We start from the raw sequence: 13,418 nt of genomic DNA, 5'->3' as shown, positions 1-13,418 counted from the left end.
CACGCGGCTCCTCGAGCCCACCCCGCGGCCGTGCACCTCCAGACCCGGGCTCGGGAGGGAGCGTGCCGGCCTGCCTTCCCCCTCCCTACGCTTCACTTTCACGTCCCTGTTCCTCAGCCGTCTGGGGCATCCTGGGGGAGCCGCCTCGGCTCAGACGGGCACAGCTAAGTGAGAGCGCGGACGAAGGACCCAGGTGTTGGGGCTGAGCCGGAGGCCTTGGGGCCGTGTGCGGGGCCCTCGAGAGGCGACACAGGAGAGCAGCCCCAGCAGCAAAGCAGGGCCAGGGAGGGGAGCTGGGCACATCCCTCACGCAGGCAGGCTGGCCTGGAACAAGCCTGGACCCGACGCTTGGGAGCACGCACGCCTCGCACACGACACGGCACAAGCTGCACCGCACTCGGGAGGGTTTATTAGAGGGCGTTCTGGGAACGATGGCGCGGCCTGCCTCCTGCAGGAGCAGACTCTGCCCCCGCGTCACCCTGGCCAGGTTCCCCTGGGCTGCCCCAGAACCACGGGAGAGACGCGGACCGTCCCGCACCGCGGCCTTGCGGGGCCGGCGCCCGAGCCAGCCGGCAGCACCACCCCTGGCTCACACTGGGGTGCTGTCTTCACGCCACAGCTGGTCTCTGGGCTCAGACAGGAGGAGTGTGGGGGCAAAGTGCAGACGCAGGGGCCACCGCAGCTGCTGGGGCTGGGGTGCAGCGGGCCTACCAGTCCTGGTCGTCCCAGCCCTCGTCCACCGGCACCGCGGGCAGCGCGGCCTTCTTGGCGGTCTTGGCTCTGCCCTCCCCACCGCCCCCCCAGGCCTCCCCGAGGTCGCTGTGGTCGCTGTTCTTATGGTTGGACGCGGAGCCCGAGCCCCACACATCCCAGCTGTCCGAGCTCCTCTTCTCGGCCGAGGCGTCCGCACACGTCCAGCTGTCGCTGCTCGGGGACCTGTGGCCCTTGGCGGGGTCGGCACTCCCGAAGGTCTCCCAGAAGCTCTGGTCCACAGCGCGGTTCTGGGGGTGGTCCCCACCGCTGTTCTGGTAGCTCTGGCCCTCCAGGGGTCTTGGGAAGACAGAGAGAGACTGAACAACGGCCCGGGCCACCAGGCCGTCCCTTGGTGTCCTGCCCCAGACTGCAGAGGCCCCACCCAGACCCCGACGCCCACGGGGCCTGAGCAGCTCCACCTCAGAGTCTGGGCACAGAACCCGCCAGAAGCACTCGGGCCTCCTGCTGCCAGAGCCCAGCTGGGTCAGCCCCACCCCAAAAGGAGCTCGTTGTGAAGGAAAAAATACAACGCCGGTTTTCTGCAGCGACTGAGGGAAAAGGGGAGCCCTGAGTGCGTCAGCCCTCCCCGCGCTGTCGAGACAGAGGGGGCCCCGCAGAGCCCCTCAGCAGAGTTGTACCCCGACGAGCGCAGCCACACGGCCTGAACCACCAAATGGCGCGTCAGGAAGACGTGCGGCCCGTGCCCGTGAGCACAGGGAACGTGCCCCCATCCAGGAGCGGCCCCCACCACGGCCGGTCTTCCCGCCCCGCCCACCCTGCGGCTGAAGAACGGGAAACCAGGCCGACCGGGCTTCCAGCAGACAGGCCAGGACGCCAGCCTGGAGTGGCGGTGAGTGAGGGCACAGGGTCGCTGAGGCGCCCCCGCCGGCCCCACCCACCCAGACTGGAGACGGGGATCGGCACTGGCGCCCCTCCTCTCCAGGCCTCCCCACTCCCTCCCTGCCCCGGGCAGCAGCAGTTACCACAGGGCTGGTATCTCTATGGTTCTGGGGGCTGCTGTGACCCCCGTGCCCCTGGGGGATAACATGCCTGTCCCTCAGCGGGGATGCCGACTGCCTCCCAGAGGCCTTGTGGGAAGAAACCCAGGGAACTGGCGTACCTGTCCGACGGGTCCTCTGCTCTCCCAGAAAAGAACGTGGTGACGTCCCGCCATCCCCTACTGCCAACCCCCTGGACCTGGAAGGGGACGGGAGGCGGCAGCTCAGGGTGGGTTCTCACACACGGCACATACACGGTGTCCCGCTCAAAGTCCCGGCAAAGCTTAGAGACGTGAACGGCACGGCCAAGCTTGGCCCACAGGCTCGGGAGCTCGAGGAAACAGCATGCGTGCGAAGCCCCCTGCAGGCTTCCCCGTGCGGAGAGTGGTGGGCTGGGAAGCAGGGGGCCGCGCACACCCACACCAGCCTGGAGGACGACGGCGGCCCTCCGCCAGCACGTCAGGAAGGTCGCACTCACCGGGGGAAGGGCAGCGGCAGCAGAATGAGGGCAGAAGAGAAAGAAGCGACAGTTAGCAGACGTGAGAGACCCTCCCCCCGCCAAGCCGTTTCCATATTCCTCTGGCGGCCGGCACGGGAGCGTCTCGCTGAGTCTCCTCACCCACCGCTCAGTGGGCACTCGGGCCGCACGAGCGCGCGGGGGCACGGAGAGCCCAGGCCCTTCCTGCTCTCGGCCCGGGCGCCCCGGAATGTGGAGACTGGCTTCCGGCTGCACCTGAGCACCAGGCGGGGCCTGCCCTACCTTGGACGCCAACTGAGAGACCCCACTGGACACATCATCAAAAATCTTTCCCTCTTTCACCTGCGTGGGTTAAAACAGTGCCGTCAGCCGAGCGGCAGAAAGCCCACTGTCACCGTCTCTGAGAAGAGATGTGGCGGCAGCTGTGTGTGACCCCGTCTCCCCCTGGGCGGCCCCCTCCCCACAAGGGAAGAGGGGGCGGGGGCCGCCGACCGCAGCCCAGGCTGCTGGAACACAGCATCCTCCCGGGGGGGCCTCTGTTTCAGCAACAACCTCCTGAGGGCAGGCTGGCACTGCCCCCCGAGGCCCCAGACCGCGGGGGGCCTCCCTGGCTCAGTCAGCCACCTCCGCGCTGCCCACACCCAGCCGCACTCTGAGGAACGGAGCTCGAGGCCAGGCCTCCCGGAGCCCGGGGGTGGGGGCCCCCTGGGACACGCGGCACTGGCGGGAGTCGGAGCCCCCAGCACCCGCTGCTCCCCTGGAACGAGGGCCTACGGGGGTGGGGACGGAGGAGAGGGACAGGGCATCGGCTGCGTTACCTTCTCCTGGGCAGGTCTGAGGACGTTCTCGTTCAGACTGTGGCCCAGCTCCGAAGCCTGTGTGATGAGAGGGAAGTCAGGTGAGCCCGGGCAGCATGTCAGCCAGGACACCGGTCAGCACGTGGCCGCGAGCTTGGCCGACCGAGGGAAGGCAGCAGATGGTGAGCGGCCCACCAGCACCCAGGGCTCCCCTGCCACCCCCCCACCCCGGCAGCCGCGGCACCCAAGGCAGTTGCACGAAGTGCCCCCCCGGCACCCTGGCTGGGGGGCGGCCAGAGACACTGCCCCAGGCCTACCCGCTCGAGAGGGGAGAGGCCCAGAGGGGCCCAAATCCAGCGGCCTCCCGCGGGTCCTCCCATCGGAGCCCACGCAATCCCATCCCGTGAGGACAGCCCGTGTGCTGGCAGCAGGTCACATGCTACCCCCCTTGGCTGGGGTACAGGCGGGTGCACCCTTGGTCCCTGGAGGGGGTGTGAGCCCACCTGCCCGCCACCGGGCACCTGACTCCGAGGGAAGAGCACAGAGCCAAGGTGGGTGGGGCGGCGGCGGGACGACGGGCCGCTAAGAGAGCGCGCCAGGCAGCAGTAGCCTCGACAGACAGGGTAACCGCGTGCCTGTGAGCGCCTTGCCACTGGGATAACCCTCCTTCTGCTCACTGAGCTCAAGGTGATCAAGCCACGAAATGAAAATCCTGCCCAGTAGCTCCTGGCACCCCAGGAGGAGCCGTGCCCCCCGGTTTGGACCCCTGGCTTCCTGCCGGGGTCTCAGGTCCCTGAACAGCAAGGATGGGCCAGACAGGAGCCCAGCAGGCCGGCGGGCAGCTCCGAGGGTGAGGGCACGTAAGCGAGGACACATACAGGCCACGGTCCGGGGAAGCTCAGGGCGAAGCGCGTGGTCAGCACAGACGGGGAATGGCATGCACGAGAACAGACTGGGGCCTTACCATCTCGGGCTGCCGCTTGGAGCCCCAAAACTTTACCCAGACAGCAAGGAGCGGGTTGGGGCGGAGGGGGAGAGAGGGAGAAAGTGAGAGGGCGAGCGAGCTCGGGCAGGAGCAGTGGTGAGCAACCACCAGGAAGCACCCCCAGACGGGTCAATTAGCCTCACGCTCTCATGGCGTCACCCCAGCAGGCGTCCTCAAGTGACCTGGAGGGCCCACTCACTGCCACCGAACCTCACTGCTTTCCAGTCCCAACGTACAACCTCCAGAACCACACGTGCGCAAGCAGGTCAGGAGCCCGAAACGGACGGGCCATCCTCGAACACCAGCCACCCCCCTCCCGGGACAGCCTCTGGGGCCGCTGCCTCCGGCCTGTGTGATAACCCCCACCACCAGGGCTCAGGCGGTCCAGAGCCCTGCCACCACCTGGGGACTGCCAGGGCTACCAACCAAGATTTGAAGAAAGAGAGAAACGCCAACGCCCCAAACCACCGCCCGCGAGAAACTAACTGGGAAAGGAGGACTAGCCTGCCCCACCCCACAACCCGCAGTCCTGGCAACACCAGGCTTCCTTCCACCCACGGGTGCAGACAGCCGACTGCACACGAGCCTTACAGCTGTCCGGGTGCCCTCAGCCCTGCAGGCCCTTATAGGCGCAGCTTCTTACCCCCCTAACCCACAAGCACCTGAAGTGATGCACACAGAAACGCCCCCTCTCCCAAGCACAGGCCCCGAGGAGGGCAGACCAGGCAGCGTCTAGACGACGACAGGACAGAACTAGAAATTTTAACAGCACGGAACGCAGAAGCTTCCGTTGTTACCTTCTGACTTGCTTGAGATCCAAATTTGGTTGCCTGAAAAGAAACATGGCTTTCAGTCACCAGTCCTGACACCAGACCCCTGGCTGCACATCCCCAGGTCTCAGCACTCGGTCCTAGGCCTGTCTCCTGATGGCCTCCCACCTCCCAGCAGCTCCAAGGGACCCAGCAAAGCTGCCCACTAGGCCAGGCCCCGCTGGAGGGGGAGCAGGTCCCCGGTAGGGGGTGGCCACCCCAGCCCCGTCAGCTGTGGGCTTTGCCCTGGCCCAGACCATGCCACCTGCTTGGCGCCCAGTGCGGGCCCATCCCACAGCTCACCTTAGCACAGCACCCCCAACACTTTCATAAACAAAGAAAGAAAAGGCCTGGCCACAGATGCTCCCGCTGAAGGGGGCCTGAACCTCCTGGCTGTGCCCTCCAGGGACGAGGCCTGGGGAGAACCAGCGGAGGCCCCGCACCAGAGCAGAGGTGCCACAGGGCCTAGTGCCCCTCGAGGCCACATGGGGGAGGATGCGGGGCACTGCGGCCCACGGGGAGCATGGAGAGGGGTCCATAGTGCCTTCGCTCCGGCCCAGAGCCAGCCCTGCGGTCCTGCTGGTTGTGGAGCTGCGGCCACCCGTCTGGCCCTCAGAACGTTCCTGTCCAGGGCTACTTAGCCGGGCGGCCCCTTGAGCCTGCCCTGGGCTCCTTCTTCTCCAGGTCACCTTCCTCACCAAGGCCCCGCTGACCAGGAAACCTGCCAGACGCCCCCGACAGTCTCCCCTCCGGGGTAACGTCCTCAGACCGGTTTCTGCCTGTTCCTTTCCAAGGTCATGCCCACTCCCCACCTGTGTGTCTTGACTAAATCCCCAACCCTCCCTCGCTTGGGCAGAGGAGCAGGTAAGGGGGAGAGAGAAGTCCCAGCGCCTGAACCCTGCTCCGTGCCCAGCAGCAGAAACTGGAGGGCTGGCAGGACCACTCAGCCTGCAGGGCTCACAACATGCCGCACTGGAGCACGGCACACCCCTCTTCTAGAGCGGCGCCCCTCTGCACCCAGCTCACCTCTGACGCGCAGACGATGCCTGCCACTGAAGCAGCGAACGGCGGGGCCCTGAGATCTGCTGCAGACTCAGGGCCAACAGCACACGGCCTGGGAGGGAGCCCTGCGGCTGGGAACGCCCTCCACCCCTCATCGGAGCCCCTTCAGGACCCCCGTCTGCCCCCAGACCCCAGACTAGCACAGCCTGTGTGGGCCTGCAGGCGGGGCGCTGGGATGGGCTACTCACACCCTCCTTAGCGGCCGAGGCAAACTTGCTCGCTCCGGTGGTGAAACTGCTCCAGCCCTGGAAAGAACAACAGAGAGGCCACGTCGAGGTTCCACGGGCGGCCAAACAGGCAGGCTGTCTGCCATGCCATCCACCGCTCAGCAAGGGGCTGACGGATTCCGCCCCCAAGATGGGCAGGACGGCCACCTCCAGGGTCCCGTTCCCAGCGGCAACCCCACTTCCCACGGAGAGCGGGCACGCAAGCCGTGGGCACACCTGAACGCCACGCACCCAACTCCTGGCAGCCACGGCATCCGGCCCAATGCGTGCATCTGTGCCGTGTCCACCTGACTGGACCTCCACTGCATGCACGTGCCCGTTCTTCCCTTTGCCCTCGGTCCCTCCTACCTCCCCTCGGAGGAGTCAGGGCCTGGCACCTGGTCTGCGGGCAGACCTGTTCTGAGTTCAAGGTCTTCCCCCTAAGCCCCCAAAGCCGACTGAAACTATTTACAGACACAGACGTCTCACTCAAACCCCAACTTCCCAGCAGAGCCTCTTCCCCCGCAAGGCAGCAGAGGAACCCTTAGCTCAGGAGACAAGCACATTCAGCTTCCTCGGTGAATTAAAGACCCGCAGGAGGGGGACACAAACACAAATGCGCTACGTTTGGTGGGACCCGGAGAAGGGACCCTGGCTGCCTGCGGCTGCCCGTGCCTGCGGCTCTGGAGGGGCAGCCTTAATTCCTGACAAGTTCCATCACTTCGGGAACAGCACGTGTGCACGGATCAGAAGAGGACAGCGGACAGTGGTGCTCAGCAGGCCTCCCATTGCACCCAGGACGCAGGACCCTACAGTGGCGGCGGGCACACGGCCACTCCCGGGTGCTTCCTGCATTTTCACCCGTCACGTCTGCTCCTTCTGCACTTGCTGCGTCCCCCACCCAGGGCACCGAAGACCCCGTCCTGTTAGCGTGGAGGACGTCTCCTCGCCTTTTCACGCGTGCGGTACCCAGAGTCGGGCCGCTGCCAGTCGTCACCGGCCAGACCCCTGGGGGTCTGCAGCTACCATCACAGACGGCGCTGAAACGAATGAATGTCGTCTAAGAACACAGTAAGTTCCCTTGGAAGACGATGGTTTGACCTGAAGCTGAGGACAAAAGCGCAGGGCCGCGAGCGCCAAACCCAGAGGGTGCCAGAGCCCACGCGGCTTGGAGAGCGGGGCTGGTGGGCAGAGCGCCGGGATCAGTTGTGCCCAGTGCTCTGGCAGGACAGGAGGGCCGGGCACGCACCACACAAGACGTTGTGCTTGGAGGAAATGCGCCTGACTAGCGGGAAACATACATTCTGTAACAAAGTACGTAAGCAACTGCACACGCAGGGACCAGAAGGAATAGGCCGGGTCATAGAGAAACTTCGCTGAAGGAAAGGGGAGGTTGTCCTGCAGGCGGGGCCGGCTGTGGGTCTGCAGGGCAGGGCGCGGTCCTCACCGAGCACAGGGACGACACGGCGCTGCTGAGGAAGTCCTCGTCCCTCTTCGGGGGCGGCACTGTGTTCCCAAACCCCACATAGCGGTTCTCCTGGGCCCTGACAGGGAGACAAAAAGCAGCATGCTCCTGAAAGCCTCGAGGCGGGAGGCACCCAGACCCCGGGCAGAGGTGTGAGGGCCCCGGGGGGGACGTGCATCCACAGCAAGGCGGGCACACAAGTCAAGCTCCCCTCTGCTCACTGGAGAACACCCTCCTGCTGCATTTAGCCAGGAACCTTGGCAAGACCCAAAGCCCACAGCCTGTTATTACAAGAAGCATCCAGATGATTTAATCCAACAGCCCCAAGAACAAAACTCGCTTACAGGTCAGGCTGGTTCCAAGGAGGAAAACTATTCTTTCTTCCTTTTCTCTCCACTCAAAACCACTCTTCACACCTGGGCTGGCCCGGGGATTACCATGACCGGACGCGTGCGGGCTGTGCAGGCCCTGCACACGGAAAGCAGCAGGCCCTAGCCCTGAGGGACTGAACCCCCTGCTGCCCGTGGCCTCACCCCTGATAGGAGCCCAGGTCATCATTAAGCCAGTCTTCAAACGCCTTGTCTGAGGAGGAGGTCGAGTTCTGTGGGTGGCCAGAGGCTCTGAAAGGGAGAGTCAGAGGTCAGCGAGGCCAACAGAGGACAGGCAGGTGCCTGAGGGAACCGTCCGGGCCTCTATGCTGTTACATCCGCCTGGTCACACCTGGGCTCCTCCAAGAATGGAGCACCTAAGGCCAGCTGGCCTCCAAGTCTGTCTGAAAGGCGGCTCAGGCTCAAGCTGGCAACAAGCGGGCACACACCGGCCCCAAAGGGCCGGACAGCAGCACCACGCCTGCCCATGCCGGCAGGGAGAGAGCAGAGAGGCTGGAGAGACGGAGGCTGAAGCAGGCACATCAGCAGTGGTCCAGGGACCTTCCACATAAAATGCACAGTGCAGGGGTGGGGTGGGGGGCCCCAGACACCCACGGTGCAAACAGGGAGCCTTCTGTGGACCGGTCACTCCAGAACACCAGCCTCTCACATGCGAGAGGACGCAGGGGACCAGCTTGTCCGCATCACACCTGCACTCGGGGGTGGGCAATCCTCAGAGAGGACACAGGAGGTAAACAGCACTCAGCTGGGACGTTTCCTACGGAGATGCACGTGTGTCACGGGTGCGTGTCTGGAAGGACTCGCATCGAACGGGCTCTTGAGAAATGGGGAGGTACTCCCTTCACTCAGAAACCGCTTATGGGTTTTGCATTTTTACTGAGAGCCTGTATTGCTTCAATGACCCACAGAGTTGTTTTTCCCACTGACTCTCGGGAGCAACTCACAATGGGAGCTGTTCCCACACCAATAGGGGGTCCTGAGCTACGGCCGAGATCAGGGCCAGGCCCAGAACAGTCTGGAGCCAGACAAGAGGCCAGAGGAGTAGCTACCGGTGGGCAGTAGACGGCAGTGTCTTGGGCTGGGGTGGGGTCCAGTTCTGGGCAGGCGATGACTCGGGAGACCATTCTCTGCCTTCAGCCAGAGTGGCTACCTGCCGAGGGGACACAGGCATTAGCCAGCCCAGGACAGAGACGTCACCCGCTCTAGCGTGTCCTGTCTGCTGTCCCTCCCAGGCTCAGCGGCCACGGGCTGGGGGCTCTCTGCCACATGTCAACACCGAGACAGGGTCTCACTCTGACCGCAAGGAACAGCGGTGCTGGCGAGTTCTTGGTCAGTGGCTCCGACCCCACATGGCGTGCTGCCATCCTTGGCAGTTTCACCCACCACGTACAGAGGAGCGGGCACGCGACACTCTCCCCGAGGGTGGGGAGGAAGGCCCATTCTTCACCCCTGCTAACAACGTGCCACCTACTTTGCCCCGGGTGGGACAAGACGGCCCACGTGTCCTGTCTGTGGACAGACTGCGCACGGCCTCTGCAGGGAGGTCAGAGCCCACAGGAGAACGCCAGCTCCCACGGGCAGAGCCTCAGCACCGCTGATCAGCCGGTCCCTACCTTGTCCCTGAAGAGGGCCGCAGCCTTGCTGTTGTACTTGTCCTGTAGGGACCAGCAGGGGTCATAGTCCTCCTGAGACTCCAGGAACTCCCGGAATTTCGCGTTCCCTCCAGCTTTCATCTTCTCCAGCTCCACGTCCTTCCACTTGTCCATGGTCACGGAGCGCACGAAGCTACAAACCAGAGAGCCAACCTACTTATTAGCACTAAGCGTCCAAGAGCCCCCAGCCAGGTCGTGAATCTGGTGCAGGCACTTCCCCTGACAGAAGCGCAGAGCAGGCAAGGTGGCACGCGTTACCCTGTCACCGCACACCCGACAGGAGGCCCTCGAGGCAAGAGGGGCAGGGCACTGACCTGAGGTGCACCCCGAGCCCGCGGTGCTTCCCCGAGCACTCCAGGCAGATCCAGATGCCGTAAGTCACACTCACCCACTGAGGATTGAACGCACCACACTCAAAACACACCTGCGGAGAGGGTCACGTGCGACTCACCCAGGCACTTGGGGCCCTGGGACCCCAAAGACCCGACAGGTGGCCCCAAGAGGAAGCAGAGGAGACTGGCCCGAGACTAACAGTAACAGGGAGAGCTCTGAGAGGTTTGCCAAACCTCAAAGCACCAGAGCAGAGCAGACGCTTACGTTGTTTTCATCCTGCACTCTGACTTCTTTCAGAACTTTCCTCGTTCTGGGGCTGGCCATGATGCTGCAAAGGAGAAACACAAAGTTTTAAAACTTACCAGTAGGATACTTTACAAGAAAACGAGTGAGTGCAAAAACACTAGCACACACGGCTTCAGAGAAATCCCACGAAGCTGCCTGGAAGCTACGGGGTAACGCCCCTGCTTGCTACAGGTGGCACGAGGGGAACCACTTACCGAAGGAATCTGTCCTCCACATGCTAAGAAAAACCCAGAGCCGTCTGGTTTCCAGCCAAAGGCAACGCAATTATTAAGAATAACATGATCACCGGCGTCCGCTTTGCCTAAGCATCATACACCACCCGCACTGCATAATTTATAAAACGTCCCGTCTTGTGACGAAGCCCATAACAAGGGGTGGTCTTTCTACAACGTACACAGACTGGCCGCTCAATCTGACTGCCCACCTGAAAGGCCAACACCGCAGACTGGGGCCAATAACATTCGGAGACAGGGAACCCCAGTTCTCTGCACGCCACATCTTCCTTCCACTCCCCAGCCTGTGGTGTGGGGCCGAAGCGGAAGCCCTGACTGATAGGTGCAGAGGCCGGTCTGTGGGGGGCCTACAGGGATGTCCTCCAAGGGCCCATCACAGAGGGTGGAGGTGACCGACGGCATGAGCACAGCAGGGCACACCTGCCACCATGCCTCACGGGGACACTGCCGGGGCACCACGGCCCTTAATTCAGGCTGAAGAGAAAAACCATTTCTGTCTCTACTCAGCTCCTAGCTTTGGCAAAGCTCAAGTTCAAGCAACAGCCCACTGGATTCATGACCAGGAAAAGCGATATAGCAGATTCAAGCTGGAGGAAGGGGAGGGAGCCAGCACAGTGCTGTCCATAAAGCAACCCCACGGTCCTGCACACCCCACCACCACTTGGCCCCAGGCCGCCTCTACCACCACCAACGCACAACTGCGCGTGTGTCCCCCTGAAGCTCGCCCTTCCCTCACTCGTGAACGGAGCCTGTGAGCTGCTGCCCCTAACTCTCATGGCAACACGAGCCCACTGCAGAACACGCAGGGACCCTGTAAGTGGCTCAGAACTGGACACCTGCCCAGCTGCTGGACACTTTATGCGGCCAGCTTCTCTGCTGATAGTGAAGCTGCAGCTTTCTACGGACGTGCAGTGTAAACATTCCAGGATCCCTGGCTGTACCTCACCTGTAATCTTAGTACGCAGAAATAAGTCACGGGTGGAAACCCTGACTCTCTGCACAACCAAACCTTCTAAATCTGGAAGGCCAGGACTCCTGTGTTCATCAGTGCCCACTTCGAAGCTAGCTGAAGGAAATAACAAATAAACACTGGTTTTCCGTTTTTTACAACTGACGGACAAAACTCAGAGTCCACCCGTGGCTCTTCTGCCCTCTGCAGTTTTCTCTACTATGTGTGACAGTCTACCAAAACCATCGGCTCTCAAGGGCAAACACCTGAACACATCATCCTGGTCGGACCCATTCAAGCGGGACACTTTCAGCACACTGAGCATCTATGCCACCGCATGAGAAAGGCATCAACAGGTGAACGCCACGCACACCTGGAGAGACATCGGGCTGATCTGAATTCACAAAGCCCTCCGCACACATTTGTCTCACCGGAGGGCCCCTTGTGGCCTGCTGCCGATCAGGTCTCCATACTCAGCCCTGTGCTCCTTCCAGAGAACTGTGCCTTCCCTCAGAGGTTCACTTTCTGGTCAGAAGGCACCGGCAAACAGAAGTCAGAACTGGGCTGAGCATGCTCCGCATTTCTAATCGTGTAAAATAAAATCGGGCAGACCAAACGTTTGCGGAACTAGTAGCAAAGTAACGCGTGAAAAGGAGATGACCTGGATTTTAAAGAAACTCCCCTTGGGGGCCAGTTTTGGATGCGAGCACCCTTCAACTCTCTGAAATGCTAACTTTGATCCCTGAAAATGCACCCTAACTTTCAAAACACAAATACGGTCTATCTCGAAAAACCGTCCAAGAACTCTCTAAAGCTTGAAACCAGACGGTAAAATGCAGCTTTCCGCAAGTGGACGTAACTTCGGTAGACGCTGAACCGAACGAGGACACTCTTTCTTGGTTCGCCACATAAGCCACTTGTTCACTGCACAACGCTTGGTCCTGAAGCTGGGGCCTCGTCCGTGTCACACACTAATTAAAGGGACGACGGAAGGGCAGGGCTGGGCCCCCAGGGCTGTTGCAGTGACGGAGACAGAACCCCCGCGAGCATCCGGGGCACCTGTGTGAAAGCGCAGCCCCTCCCGCCGGACGCACGGCTCTGTCGTGAACCTTCCCTCCCGGGAGGCCACGCCAGACAAGCCCGAGCTCGGCATCCCCCGGGCCAGCCCCGCGGGCGCGCGTCGCGGCCAGAGCGCGGCAGGGGCGTTCGGCCTGCCCCGAACGAGCACCGTCCGCTCCCAGCGTCGGTGGTCTGCGGCGGAGCCTTGGCCGGGGCACACGCGGGCACATCCCGGGGAGCCGGAAGGGCGTTCGAGCCCCTCCCGGGCGCTCCCCTCCCTCCCCGAGGGGGCCGTCCCCGGCGCCGGGCGAGGCCGAGGCTGCCGCTGCTGACCGCGCCGGCCTCCCCGCGCCCGCCGACGGCACCCTAGCTTCGCAGGGAGGAAGCCCCTCAGCCTGCTGCCCCCCTTCCCCGGGAGGAAGGGCAGCGGCGGGGCGCGCGGGGCCCCGGCCGCGGCGGGGCGGCTTCCGAGGAGAGGGGGCGGCGGGCCGGGTCCTCGGGCCACGCGTACCGGGCGGGTCCGGGCTCGGTCGCGCGCGCCGGGGGTCCGCCGGAGTCCGCCGGGCTCGGGCGCGCCGCGAGCCGCTCCGAGGACGCGCGCCGGCCGCCCGCCCCGCCGCCACCAGCTTCCGGCTACGTTGCGCCTCGCGGGGCATCACGGGAAGCCGGGGGAGGGGCGGGCCGGCGGGGCGGGGCTTCCGCCTTCGCTCGTCGGGCCGGAGGGCGGCCCCGCCCCTGTCGCCTCGGGGCCGCGGCGGGCCGGCGGGGTCCCGGCGTGCGGTGGAGGGGGCCCAGCGGGGGAGGGGCCCGTGACCGGGGGCCGGGCCCGGCTGCAGCCGCAGGACCCCGGGCCCTCCGGCCGGGAGCGGTTTGCAGAGGTGGCGGGGCGGGCGGAGCGCGCCGCACGGCGGTCACCTGCAGGCTGCAGAGCTGGGGAGCGGCCG

The 13,418-nt window shown here is 64.0% G+C and overlaps 1 protein-coding gene across 10 annotated transcripts; it reads right to left on the bottom strand.

Annotated features, from left to right (window-relative positions):
* Window positions 1-387: 387 nt before the first annotated feature.
* ARFGAP1 (ADP ribosylation factor GTPase activating protein 1) lies at window positions 388-13,128 on the bottom strand. 10 transcript variants are annotated; one of them, XM_045886098.3, is made up of 14 exons: window positions 12,986-13,128; window positions 10,192-10,255; window positions 9,909-10,018; window positions 9,556-9,727; window positions 8,992-9,092; window positions 8,087-8,173; window positions 7,536-7,632; window positions 6,071-6,127; window positions 4,809-4,841; window positions 3,991-4,020; window positions 3,048-3,104; window positions 2,512-2,571; window positions 1,874-1,950; window positions 388-1,050 (listed from the first exon to the last, which is right to left on the bottom strand). In XM_045886098.3, the coding sequence occupies exons 2-14, from the start codon at window positions 10,249-10,251 to the stop codon at window positions 708-710; spliced, it is 1,284 nt and encodes a 427-aa protein (XP_045742054.1). In that variant the 5' UTR covers window positions 10,252-10,255; window positions 12,986-13,128; the 3' UTR covers window positions 388-707. The 10 variants fall into 10 exon arrangements, with proteins under 10 accessions (XP_045742054.1, XP_045742057.1, XP_045742051.1 ...); XM_045886101.3 differs by having other exon boundaries at window positions 9,983-10,018; window positions 12,986-13,086; XM_045886095.3 differs by lacking the exon at window positions 12,986-13,128 and adding an exon at window positions 10,658-12,958.
* Between the last annotated feature and the right edge of the window lie 290 nt (window positions 13,129-13,418).

Source organism: Mirounga angustirostris, unplaced genomic scaffold (assembly GCF_029215605.1).
Source record: "Mirounga angustirostris isolate CCGP_5_RB_7025 unplaced genomic scaffold, mMirAng1.0.hap1 SCAF_10, whole genome shotgun sequence".
Lineage (NCBI taxonomy): Eukaryota > Metazoa > Chordata > Mammalia > Carnivora > Phocidae > Mirounga > Mirounga angustirostris.
Note: the sequence above shows the minus strand (reverse complement) of the source record. Positions and strands in the feature narration are given on the sequence as shown.

Coding starts and splice junctions, on each gene's coding strand:
- ARFGAP1 (XM_045886095.3), bottom strand. CDS start 10,731: ATGTGGCGTGCAGAGAACTGGGGTTCCCTGTCTCCGAATGTTATTGGC. Junction 7,633..8,086: donor GACCTGGGCTCCTATCAGGG/GTGAGGCCACGG, acceptor TCTCCCTGTCAG/GGCCCAGGAGAACCGCTATG. Junction 4,021..4,808: donor GATCTCAAGCAAGTCAGAAG/GTAACAACGGAA, acceptor GTCTGGGTAAAG/TTTTGGGGCTCCAAGCGGCA.